Consider the following 12,886-nt stretch of genomic DNA (forward strand, 5'->3'; position numbering starts at 1 on the left):
TTCTACCATATTGTTTTCTAATTGTCCCAGCAGTTTTTATTAAATAGTGAGTTCTTATTTCAAAAGCTGGAATCATCGAGTTTATCAAACACTAGGTTGCTAGGGTAATTTACCCCTTTATATTGTTTATCTAATATACTTCATTGATCTACCATGCTATTTCTTACCAAGTACCACATTGTTTTGATGATTACTGCTTTATAGTACAGTTTGAGATTTGGTACTACTAGGCCACTTTCCTTCATCTTTTTTTTCATTAGTTTACTTGATATTCTTGACCTCTTGTTCTTCCAGATGAATTTTGTTATCATTTTTCCTAGTTCTATAAAATAGTTATTTGATAGTTTGATTGGATGGCCCTGAATAAATAAATTCACTTAGGTAGAATTGTCATTTTTATCATAGTAGCTCAGCCTACCCATGGACAATCAATATTTTTCCAATTGTTTAGATCTGACTTTATTTGGGTGAAAAGTGCTTTATAACTGTGTTCATATAATTCCTGTGTTTGCCTTGGCCAGTAGATTCCCAGATATTTTATATTGTCTAGGGTGATTTTAAATGGAATTTTTTCCTTCTCATTCCTGCTGCCAGACTTTGTTGGTAATAAATAGAAATGCTGATGATTTATGTGGATTTATTTTGTATCCTGAAACTTTACTAAAGTTATTAATGATTTCAGCTAGTTTTTTGGTTGATTCTCTAGGATTTTCTAAGTTATTATCATATCACCTGCAAAAAGTAAAAGTTTGGTTTCCTCATTGCCTACTTTCATTCCTTCTTTTCTTTCCATATTGCTAAAGTTAGCATTTCTAATACAATATTAAATAATAGTGGTGATAATGGGCATACTTGCATTACTCCTAATCTTATTGGGAAGGCTTGCTAGTATCTTACTTAAATTTTTTGCATCTATATTCATTAATGAAATTGGCCTATCATTTTCATTCTCTGTTGTTGCTCTTCCTGGCTTAGGTAACAGTACCATATGTTTCATAAGAATTTTGTAGGGTTCCTTCTCTGCCCATTTCCCCAAATAATTTATATAGTATTGGGATTAATTTTTCTTTAAATGTTTAATAAAATTCATTTGTGGTTCCATCTAGCCATGGGGACTTTTTCTCAGGGAGTTCATTGATGGCTTGTTCAATTTCTTTTTCTGAGATGATATTTGAAGTATTCTATTTCCTCTTTCATTAATCTTGGTAATTTGTATTTTTGTAAATATTCATCCATTTTACTTAGATTGTCAAATTTATTAGCATGTAATTGGACAAAATAACTCCTAATGATTGCTTTAATTTCTCTTCATTGGTGTTGAGTTCATCCTTTTCATTTTTGATACTGATTATTAGATTTTCTTCTTTCCTTTTTCAAATCAAATTAACCAATGCTCTATTTAATTTTTTAAATAAAATCAACTCTTACTCTTATTTATTAGTTCAATGGTTCTCTTACTTTCAATTTTATTCATTTCTTCTTTAATTTTTAGGGCTTCTAGTGTAGTCTTTTAAATTTTGGATTTTAAATTTGTTCTATTTCTGTTTTGTTGTTGTTGTTGCTGCTGCTGCATGCCCAATTCATTGATCTACATTTTCTCTATTTTATTGATGTAATCATTTAGAGATATAAATTTTCTCCTCAGTACTGCTTTGGTAGTTTTGCAATGTTGTCTCTTCATTGTCTTGTCATTCTCATGAATAAAATTGATTGTCTCTATAATTTGTTCTTTGATGCACCCCATTTTTAGTATTGGATTATTTAGTTTACAATTATTTTTTAGTTTGTCTTTCCATGGAGATTTATTGATTATAGTTTTTATTGCATTATGAACTGAAAAGGACGCATTTTTTATTTCTGCTTTTCTGCATTTGATGGTGAAGTTTTATATGCCCTAATATATGGTCATTTTTTGTGTAGGAGCCATGTATTGATGTTCCCATTAACTTCTCTCCAGAGATCTATTAGTTCTAACTTTTCTAAGATTTCATTCACTTCCTTTACTTCTTTCTTGTTGGTTTGATTTATCTATATCTGAAAAGGGGAAGTTGAGGTCCTCCACTAGTATACTTTTACTGTCTATTTCCTCCCAAAGTTCATTTAATATCTCCTTTAAAAATTTAGAGGATATGCCATTTGGTGAATATTTGTTTAGTATTGATATTACTTCATTGTTTATAGTATATTTTAGCAAGATGTAATTTCCTTCCTTATATCTTTTAATCAGATCTATTGTTGCTTTAGCTTTGTCTGAGATCATGATTGCTACTTCTGCTTCTGCTTTTTTTTTACCTTAGATAATGCAAAATAAAATTTTCTCCAGCCTTCTTACCTTTATTCAGCATGTGTCACCCTGCCTGTAATGTGTTCTTGTAAGCAACATATAGTGGGATTCTGACTTTTAATCCACTCTTCTTTCCACTTCCATTTTATGGGGTGAGTTTATCCCATTCACATTCACCGTTATGATTACTAATTGTGTAATCCCCTCCATCTTAAAGATCCTGCTCTTTTTCCTTTCACTCTGTTCCTCCTCATCAATGTTTTGCTTTTAATCACTCCTCCCATTTTCTTCTCCCTCTTATTACCACTCCCCCTTCCCCTGCCCTTGCCCTATTCCCCTACTACTTCTTTATAGGGAAAGATAGGATTCTATACTCCATTTAGTATGGTTGTTATTCCTTTTCTGAGCCAGCTATGATGAGAGTAAGTTTTAATCATTGCCCATCACCACCCTCATGCTCCCCTATACTATAATAGTTTTTCATACCTCTTTAGGTGAGATGATTTACCCCATTCTATCTCTCTCTTCCTTTTTCTTTCAGTGCAATTCTCTTTTTCACCCTTTGTTTTTTTTTATTGTATCATGTCATCCTAATCAATTTACTTCCAAACCTTCTATCTAGGTATATTCCTTCTAACTGCTCTACTACTGATAAATTTTTTTAAGGATTACAAATATCTTCTTTCCATTTAGAAATACATCTAGTTTGACCTTATTGAGCTCCTTAAATTTTTTCTTTCTTATTTACCTTATTGGGTTTCTCTTGGGTCTTGTGTTTGGACATCAAATTTTCTATGTGGGTCTGATCTTTTCATCAGGAATGCTTGGAAATCTTCTATTTTATTAAAGTGGAGGTTGCTAAGTCCTGTGTAATCCTGACCATAGCTCCATGGTATTTGAATTATTTCTTTCTCACTGCTTGCCGTATTTTCTCCTTGGCTTGGAGGCTCTTGAATTTAGCTATTATATTCCTGAGAGTTGTCATTTGGGAATTTCTTTCTGGAGGTGATCTGTGGATTCTTTCCATTTCTATTTTACTCTCTTGATCAAGAATATCAGGGAAGTTTTCATTGATAATTTCTTGTATTATGATGTTCAGGTTCTTTTTATCATGGCTTTTATATAGTCCAATAATTCTTAAATTGTCTCTCCTGGATCTATTTTCCAGGTTAGTTTTTAATGAGATATTTCATGTTTTATTCTATGTATTTTTCATTCTTTTGATTTTGTTGCATTGTTTCTTGATGTCTCATGAAGTCATTAGCTTCTAAGTTGCCCAAATCTAATTTTTAAGGACTGATTTTCTTCCATGAGCTTTTGAGTCTATTTTCATTTGACCCAATTCTTCTTACATTGCTTTCATTACTCTTCTCCATTTTTCCTCTGCCTCTCTTAATTGTTTTTGGAAATCCTTTCTGAACTCTTCTAGAATCTGAGACCAATTCATATTTTTCTTTGAAGCTTTGTGTGTATTTTCTTTGCTTTCATCATCCCCTTCTGTGTCTATGCCTTGTTCTTTGTCAACATAAAAGTTTTCTGTGGTTATGTATTTTTTTTCAAATGTTTGCTCATTTTCCCAGCCTTTTTCTTGACTTTCACTTTTATTTCAAAGGTAGGCTCTGTTCTTAGGGAGGATAGGGCACTTTCTTAATCTTCAGTTCTTCCTTAAATGCTACCTTTGGCCTTATTTCTGGGTTTCTACTGGTTTCAATTCTTCCAAGGTAGTATGATGGCCTGTGGGTTGGATATTCTGAAAGTCACCTCCTACAGATTTGCTTGGAACTTTATGGTGTGTGCATTGGTTGCACTGCTATTAGCTTAGGTAGTGTCTCAGGGTCTGGATGTTGGCTTGGGTCCAGGTTTAGAACCTAAAATAGTAGATGTGTGGTTGGGGTGGGGCTGACTCCTTACTCCTTTGTAGTCTTCTTCTGGCTGTGCTCCCTTCTCACTCCAGTGAACCAGATACTCTCTGCCTACCTTTCAAGTTGTTCTCTGCATGAAAGTTGCTTTACTCTGTCTCCTTTACTTCTTTTCTTCAGTATTTTCTTTACTCTCTTTACTCCAGTATTCATTTTGTGGCATTGTTTTAAGATTTATTAGAGAGGATTCTCATGGTGATTTCAGGCTTTCCCTGCTTCTATGCCACCATCTTGGCTTGTTTGATTTCTTTTTCTAAGATGGGATTCTTTAACTCATTTCCTCTCCCTGAGTACATTTAAATATCCCAACGTTGGGTATCACTTGGCTTCAAACCTCTTTTTGTAGGCTAGTGGGACCCACCTATAAATGGGTGCTTGGCAAGATAGGGAGCCCTTGCTATGGGGCTTCCCTGGGCAACTCAGGTGACATCAAGTTAGGTTTTCTCTCATTTAGAAGGGTTACAAGACCATCTAGCTCAGCATTTGGTCCAGATTAGATCCCTTGTGTTTATTGTGAGGGTATGTAGCTATATCCAAACATGTACATGGTTGTCCTGCCTGCTCCCTGTAAGCTCTGTGAGGCCAAGCAAGGTCTGCTTGGCTTTTGTCTCAGGATGTCCAGAATCTGGCCCAGAATCAATGCTGCTCCATAAATGTTTATTCTGGAATTAAAGAGTTTGTCTCTGTCTGTAGTCAGTAACCCATGCAGACTTTTTGTCCTGCCTTCAGAGAGCCCACTTTACCTTGAGTGGGGCAAGCTGGGGTCTCCCTTTGCTCTGCCTGAAGAAGGATGAAACTATTGGCCCAAACAAGAAGAAATCTAGCTGTGCTTGTTTGGAGTGCCATCTTAGGCCACATTAAAGAGAATCGAGGTTGGGGTAAAGTCCGAGGATCCTCACGGTGCTCTCTTCTGATCAGATCACGTCCGTAGTTCATCCAGTTTGGGACATAAGCTAGAGAGTGTCCAGAGGAAGGCCACACATTTGGTGGAGTGAGTTGATTTCTTGCTGTATCGGCCGATTGAAGACACTGAGATATTTCTCTTAGGGAAGAGAAGACTCGGGGAGGGGGACCTGAGAGCTCTCTTGATGGATTGGAAGAGAGTTGATTGGTTCTGCTTGGCCTCAGAGGACAGAGTTGGAGGGGCGGAAAGAGACCCCTACCAGAGCTGAAAGTTCTTCCTCCTGCTCTGGAGATCCTCCAGCGAAGGCTGGGGGCCATTTGTTAGGGGTCGTGTCAAATGTATGCAGGCGCGGTAGGGACGATGTCCCAGACAGCTGGAGGACCGCTAACACTGTGAGTCGCTTGTCACCATGAATGCGCTGGGGCAGGCTTGATTCTCCGGGGGGGCACCTCTGACTATGTTGCCAAGAATCCAGGGTTGGCATCATCATCCTACTCTCCCTAGGGCGTGAGTGACTGAGTGGTCATCGGCGTAGGTGCTAGCCGAGGCCGGCTGAGGCTCCTGACGCCCACTTGGGTTTTATCTCTTCTAGGGTTACTTCCCTTTGGCTCTAAGGAGAAGCCCAGCAGCCGGGGGAAAGGAAGCTACACCAGGAAGCCAAGCTGTTTTGCACTGAAGGAAAGGGCCAGACCACTGGGAAAGGGTCTGGGGTTGGGAAGCCGCAGCCTTTCCTCTGGTGGAAGCAGCCTCAGAATGCATCTCCATAATCGGATTTCACAGCCCAAGGGGAGGGAAGTCCTGGCGCTTGGAGAGCCAGTCACCAGGAGCCCAGGGGGGTGTGTTGTCAAGTCCTAGCATTCTGCAGTTAGAGATGAGGGACTTTCTAGACTGGAGGACTCTAAGTGGCAGGATCAGGATCCATATCTGCATCGCATCTGTACCCTTCTCACATCCTTCTATTTTCCTATGGGGTTCTTCTAGAAGGTGTCCTGGGGCGAGCCACTAGGGAGTTAGGGTTCTTTATTGCCTCTAGTGCCCAGGTGAATAAAATGTCTGTTTTTTATAATTGAATAAAAGAATGATGATCTGAAGCTCTGCAGTCTCCCAGAATCCCAGATGCCCGAGAGACTTCCGGAAGGATGCGGTGACCCACCGTTGCTCCTCAGGAGTAAACGCCACCTTGGTGGCCAGGCACAGTGGGATGATAGGGCCTGGGAAGGAGATGAGGGCATAGCCGCCACGCGCCACTACTCAGTTGTGAGGCTTGTTCACAATGCCCTGCCTGGGGAGCCCACCTCTGAGGACGCGAGGGCTCCTGCTGTTTGCGGGTTCCAGGCCTTCTCTTTGCACAACACTGTTCTTTTTCTCAAAGAGCTTTGCTGTTTATGATCTCATGAGGAAGGGAGTATCAAACGTGTCCTCAGCCCGCCTAATTCACCCCAAAGCAGGCTCAGCGGATTTCCCCAGCTAATGAGCTTTGCTTTGTCAGGGAAGGTGGCCTCACCCAGAAAACTTTCTTATCCTGTAATATCAGGGCTTCGAGAGACAATAAAAGTCATCAAGTTCCCCAAGGAGGATTTGATGGAGCCCCCTGCAAACAAAAGGTTAGTGGTGTGCTACCAGCATCATCATTTCACAAGAGGTCAGAGCTAGTGGAGCCTTCTTCTGGGGTGTCTTCCCTTGTCCTGGGGCTCCTCCCTCCCTCCCTCCCTCCCTCCCTCCTTCCCTCCTTCCTTCCTTCCTTCTGTTTGGAGAGTTGAGGGTGGCTATCACAGGCCTCTGTCTAGATCCTTCCCTTGAGGAGGGAGGAGGAGGACCAGGGAATCCATCTCATCATTTTCCATCCAGTTGCAGGACTTCATCATGACCCCCTAGGCTAGGCATTCTTTCTTCCCTCCCAGCATCTTTTAGGCGTTGTTTTCCTTCAATAGATTATGAACTCCTGGAGGGCAGGGACTGTCTTTTGCCTTTCTTTTTATCCCTGGGATTTAGCATGGTGCCTGACACTTTTTGTTAATCAGTCATTTCAGTCATGTCTGACTCTTTGTGATCCGATTTGGGGTTTTCTTGGCAAAGATGCTGCCAAGAAACTTGCCATGTCCTCCTCCAGCTCATTTCCCAAATGAGGAAACGGAGGCAAACAAGGTAAAGTGCTAGGAAGTGTCTGAGGTTGGATTTGAACTTTGGTCTTTTTGACTCGAGGTCCTGCCCTCTATCTGCTGTGCCACCTAGCCACCCCAACATAGTAGGGGCAGGCCAGATATTGTAGATGCTTAATGAGTGCTTATTGAGGCAGGTAGGTATGACAGTACATAGAGCACTGAGTCTAGAGTCAGGAAGATTTGAGTTCAAATCTGGCCTCTGATACTTAACCAGCTGGGCAAATCACTTCACTTCTGCCTTCCTTTCCCCAATTATAAAATGGGGATAATCAAAGCTCCCACGTCTTAGGGTTGTTGAGGAGCAAATTATATAGCAATGTCCTTAGCCAGTGCTTGTTATGACCTAACCCTTCTGTCTCCAGTTGTCACTGGGGGATTCCTTGTACAATTTCTCATTAGTTTGGGGACACCATGGAGGAAGAGCATGTACACACGTTCCACAGGAAAGAAAATACAGAGGAGTGCAGTTATTCGTATGCTTGTTCTGCTTCCCATCCTGGACCACGAGAATGATCAGCTCCTCGAGGGCAGAGCCTGCGTTGGTGGACTCTTGGCACTCACTCAACGATTACTGAAGCAATTGAAGATCCCAGTGGATTGAAGGTGCTGCCACAGAGAGAATGATGCCAGAGAAATCAAGGCATCCAATTACCTTTCATTTGGGTCACTAGTAGGCGTGCTTGACAAAGCACTGAGAAAAAGGAACTCTAGGCTAGTGGGCTCTGTCTTCCCAACTCCATTCCCCTTAAGGAGCTCAGGGCATCACCAGACCTTCCTGGAGTTGTGCCTCAGCCCCTCACTGCACAAACAGCCATGAATGTGTCTGCCCGAATCTGAGTCACCCACCAGTCACGGGGGTTCACGAGGGCAGAATGGGACAAAGAGCTCTTGACTTTGAGTCTAGAGGGTCCTGGCTTCCTGTGGCACCCACTGATGGACAAGACCCTCCAGTAAATTCACCGTCCCCGAAGAGGAAGTGCAGTGAATGCCACTGGCCAGGAAACTCCCTTGTAAAAGTGACGATCGATCGATCAGTTCATTTCATCACTGGCCGCTTCACCTGTTTTGTGAGGGAAGGTCTGAGAGATTTCTGGGCTAGAAAGAAGTTTCCAGGAAGTCCCAATCATCTCCTGCCGTTCCTCACACTATCCAGAGAAAGGGCTCAGGGAGGAATTGAAGAAAAGGACTCAACGAGTGACCACAGAGACATCGACCATGGATTGATCAGGTTAGCATTGATCACGGAGGCAGCAACACTGAAGGGGACTTGAAAATGACCACTTAACAAGTGAAGCACCCAGAGCTGGAGAAAGGAAGGTCTCTCTGATATTGGAGGCCAACGTGCTCTCTTTCCATTGGTCCAGAAGAGGGCGATGCTGACTCACAAACAATCCTTGGAGGCCAGGGTCTACAAATGGGAGCTTCTCGCACCCACACACGCGTACACACACACACACACACACACACACACACACACACACACACACATATACACACACCTGTTCCCATCTTCAAGCTCAGTGACAGGGAGAAACCCTCAGGACCATGTCTGCAGGTCTCATCAACGTCAAGAGAATCCCTGTCCAGTGCTAGAATGAGCAGCCTAAGGCCATTGCTCTAGTCTTTCCTGGTTGGTGTTCTCCAGAGGCTCTCCCCATGGTGGTTCCACTTCTGCCCACAGGCCACTCCTTTCCTGTATGAACAGACTCACAATTCTTCCAGCTATGTATGTAGGGGAAGATTTCTTTCCCCTTTTTTGCATGTTTCCCCAACATCGAACTATATTGGTCATGAGATTTGGGAGGTTCTTGGCAGGTGATTGTAGAATGAGAATTGTGGAATGGATCTAACATAAATTGAGTTATGAATCTCCAAAGTGGAGAGAGGTTTTTCTCAGAAGGGATAGCACTGCCTGGCCATTGCCCTTCTGGCTTAGAGATATTATGAAGACAGAAAGTAAAGGGTTGTTTTTTTTTTTAAAGGTGCTATCTTGCCCAATGATAAACATGAACTGACACAAGGATTATGGTTAGTGCATGGTCTTATGTCCAAATGTTGACTGAGTTATTAAGTCCTACATTTTATTCATAAGTCCTCAAAGCAAAGCCCACTGCCCCCGAATTCCTTTTCCCTCAAGATATATCCTCCTCTTCACTTGAAGTCGGAAATGCTGCCCTGGCCAAGGGTTTCCTTTGGACTTGTGGAAAAAGAGGTGGAAGCAAGGAAGGGAAGGAAGGGAGGGAGGAAGCAAGGAAGGAAGGGAGGGGGGAAGGAAGGAAGGAAGGAAGGAAGGAAGGAAGGAAGGAAGGAAGGAAGGAAGGGAGGAAGGAAAGAAGGAAGAGGGGAGGAAGGAAGGGAGGGGAGGAAAGAAGGAAGGGAGGGAAAGAAGGAGGGAGGGAGGGAGGGTAAGAAGGAAGGAAAATAGAGACCTTTTTCTCCATGGAGGATAGATCTGAGAAGAAAAGCAATGAGAGGGCATCCTAAAAAGTAAGCCTTCTGCTTCCTGAATCTTAAAAAATATTCTTTGAATCCAATGATCTTAGGATAGTAGACCTTAGAGTCCCATCCCCTCATGCCCAGAATCATACAGCTAGGTCATCTGTCTCATGTGTACCCTCTCCATGAAAATATTGCAGCTGGCTCCCCCTTGTCCCCTTCTTTGTATGCAGCAGCTCCAATAGACATTACTCCTTGTCTTGTTTCCTCCTCAAATTTTCCCATACATCATGTTCAGATTTAACTTCTTGGAAGAGGGTATTTACTAAGGTGGTATAGTTGGCACAGAATATCTCCCTCCCCTAAGAAAGGGGGCGATACTCTCCTGAGCCCAGGGACAAATGGGCTCAAACTTATAGATTACATGTGGCAAGCAGGGTGATTCAGAGTTCTTATTTGCTGGAAGGAGGTCTCTGCTGGGCTCTTTATAGAGATGCATATCTGTACCCAGTCTTTGGTTCTCAGCAGAAACACTGCCATTAGCTGATCTGGAAATACAGCTGACCAAATGAAAATGGTCCATCTCAATCACAGGTTCTAGACTAAGTGAGGAGCAGTCCTTAGAACTAGTGAGAGGATAAGACGTCTCCTAGACTCGCTCCCCCCGCCCCCAAACATAGACAGACACACTTGGCTCCTTCCGAGGAGCTTTGTTGGAACATCTCCACCATGGGTTGCTACAATCTCATGGATGGTCTAAGAGCCCACAGCAGTTTGACGTTTTCTCAGTGAGGTCTCAGCCAACCTGACCATGATTCATGGGCCACATCCCTCTAGTTCCAAGGGTTTTCTCCCACTTAGCCTGTGCCTGAGATGGGCTGTTATCAGCACCTGGTTAGGCTAGGAGTAGGGAGGGTGTCCTGTCACATATTTGAGAGGGGTGGAATGGTTTGTTTGATGTCTTCATTCAACACCTCACCTTTCCTTGTGTACATGCCCTATCTCTCCTTTTAGATTGTAAGCTCTTTGAGGGCAGGAGATCCATTTTTCATGTTTAATCTTCCAGGACAAAGCCCTGCACATGGTGAGTGCTTGATTCATATTTATTGTGAAGAGAACTCAAGTTTCAGAGCCTCTTATCTGGAGGAAGCTTAAGTCATTGTCGATTCACTACACTGGATTTCACCTGGGTTTCCCTCTTCCTCTTTGCAGGTTTACCGAGCACTGTCCAAGCCCCCTGCCTTGTTTGCAAAGGAACATTCCAAATGGAAAAGACGTGCAAGCACTGTAGCTCCTTTTGTGCCACAATCTTACAAGGAAGCTCCTATGTCCCTTTAAATGGTCAGAATGGCTCATCTAAGAGAATGGTGGGCAGCCTGTGGAACCTTTGAAACACCCACTTTCCCTAGAAGATTTATAGCAACCTAAATGGATTCCAAGACAGTCTGATTTATTGTGTGTTTTTTTTAAACAAACAAGCAAAAAAAAAAAGCATTCCTATAAATGACCCGCCTTGTGTATGGAGTTCTTTCAGGATATTTCAGGGAAATGATGCCCTTTTCGCGGCGCTCTTTTGTCCAGCTGGGGTGGGATAGCCAATCCAGCCTACACGCCTCTGTCCGGCTGAGCTCGAGAACGTACTACTACATTGGGAGAAGGATGGACTCTGCTGGAATGCCAACAGTCCGGCAGCTGGCTTGCCCCTAGGAGCCAACCCGGAAATGGTGGCTTGGTCCCAACAGGATTTCCTCTCGATGGCACTTCCAACAGGAGTCCTGCTGCCCCTGGATCCCATTGGAGAATGTCGTAGTGGAAGAGAACCTTTGCTGGGAGACCCTTTAGAGTGAGGAAGGAGCCCCGGCCCCATTAGAGAATCCTAGAGCTGGACCCTCTCAGCATTCCCTCCTGTCTCCCTCCCAGGGGTCTCAAAGCCAATTCACACCCCAATATTTTGTGGTCTTGGGTCTTTTCAGACCCAAATGTTTGCTTTGGAGATGAGGCAGGATTGGGGGGGGGGCGGTGCAGGCAGCGATGGAGCCTTGGGAACCAGGCCAGCTTCTACAAGCCAGCCATTGTGGCAGGGGGTTTCCAGTTGTCACTAAGACAGATGTATGGAGAGGGGGAAGCTGGATGAGAAGAGATTCGTGAGGCCAATGGTGGTGGGAGATGACTTCTGCAGGGTCATCTGGCCAGTCCGTGTCGTTCTTGAGCTCTTTTTGTCTGAGGGGAAGGGGCAGAGGTCTGATGAGCTACAAATCATTTTCCAGCCAAGTGCTAGAAAAATGACCTTGGGGAGGGAAATAACGGCCATCAACCAAACTTCCCAGCGGCCTGGACTCAAGTTCCCAACAATGGTCATTTGGCTGGCCCATTTCCCAGCTGGTTCAGAGGAAAGTTGTTCCTTTGCTGCCAGTTTGCACTTCTCAGTGGTACGGTGGAGAGAGGACTGGACTTGGAGGTAAGAAGGCTTGTGTTTGAGTCTTGCTTCAGGTGCTTACTGGTTGTGGACCCTGAGGAAGTCACTTCACCACCTTGCCTCGATGTTTCCATCTCTAAAATGGGGATGATAATAGTACCTGACAGACAGGGCTGTTGTGAGGCTCTATTGAGAAAGCATCTGTACCAGACTTTGCAGACAAGCTCTTGGCTGATGTAGAACTCCTTGCTCTGAACTGCCCTGGCCTCGATGTTCCCAAGGCTGGAGAGCAGCAGAGTCCAGGGAGACCTAACTGGAAAGACTACTGGGGAGGAAAGCACTAGCAAACTCCAAAGCACCATAGAAATGGGCACAGTTGGCAAAGCATGCCTTGATGACAGTAATGAGGAGAATGACCTGCCTAGGCATCCTACCAACATTTGAGGGAGAAAGAAGCTGGGGTTACTGAAGAGCCTGTGGCCTCAGACATAGCAGCTCCTTGCACAGGGACAGTCACTTTCACATGGGGCCCAGGAACCAGGTGAAGTGCTGTGATCTCCCCACCTTGTGCCCTAATCACTCAGATAATGTTCTCCCTCCCTCATGCCAGGGTTGAGAGAGGCTCACTGGGCACCTGGGGGAGGGGGGGGAAGTGGTGAGGAGGGGTGGAGGAGAAAGAAAGGAGCCATCATTTGTTCCTCCTCCTGTTCCCCCAGCCACCTCTCATGCCTGGGTCTCCTGTCACTGGCCTGCTGAGCTGTCATT

General features: G+C 43.8%; 1 protein-coding gene across 16 annotated transcripts in view; it reads left to right on the forward strand.

Annotated features, from left to right (window-relative positions):
- Window positions 1-11,212, forward strand: part of TTLL8 (tubulin tyrosine ligase like 8) — a 62,799-nt gene extending 51,587 nt beyond the window's left edge. For 9 of the 16 annotated variants that reach the window (XM_056797577.1, XM_056797585.1, XM_056797574.1 and 6 more), the window contains 4 exons: window positions 5,700-5,943; window positions 6,642-6,711; window positions 10,720-10,789; window positions 10,918-11,212. In XM_056797577.1, the coding sequence (XP_056653555.1) occupies window positions 5,700-5,943; window positions 6,642-6,711; window positions 10,720-10,789; window positions 10,918-11,096 (563 nt within the window). In that variant the 3' untranslated portion in view covers window positions 11,097-11,212. Of the gene's footprint in view, window positions 1-5,699; window positions 5,944-6,641; window positions 6,712-7,668; window positions 7,886-10,719; window positions 10,790-10,917 lie in introns of those variants that run through there. The other 7 variants (XR_008911955.1, XM_056797576.1, XM_056797575.1 and 4 more) reach the window with 7 other exon arrangements.
- Window positions 11,213-12,886: the final 1,674 nt, after the last annotated feature.

The sequence above is a fragment of the Monodelphis domestica genome, chromosome 5 (genome assembly GCF_027887165.1).
Source record: "Monodelphis domestica isolate mMonDom1 chromosome 5, mMonDom1.pri, whole genome shotgun sequence".
NCBI lineage: Eukaryota > Metazoa > Chordata > Mammalia > Didelphimorphia > Didelphidae > Monodelphis > Monodelphis domestica.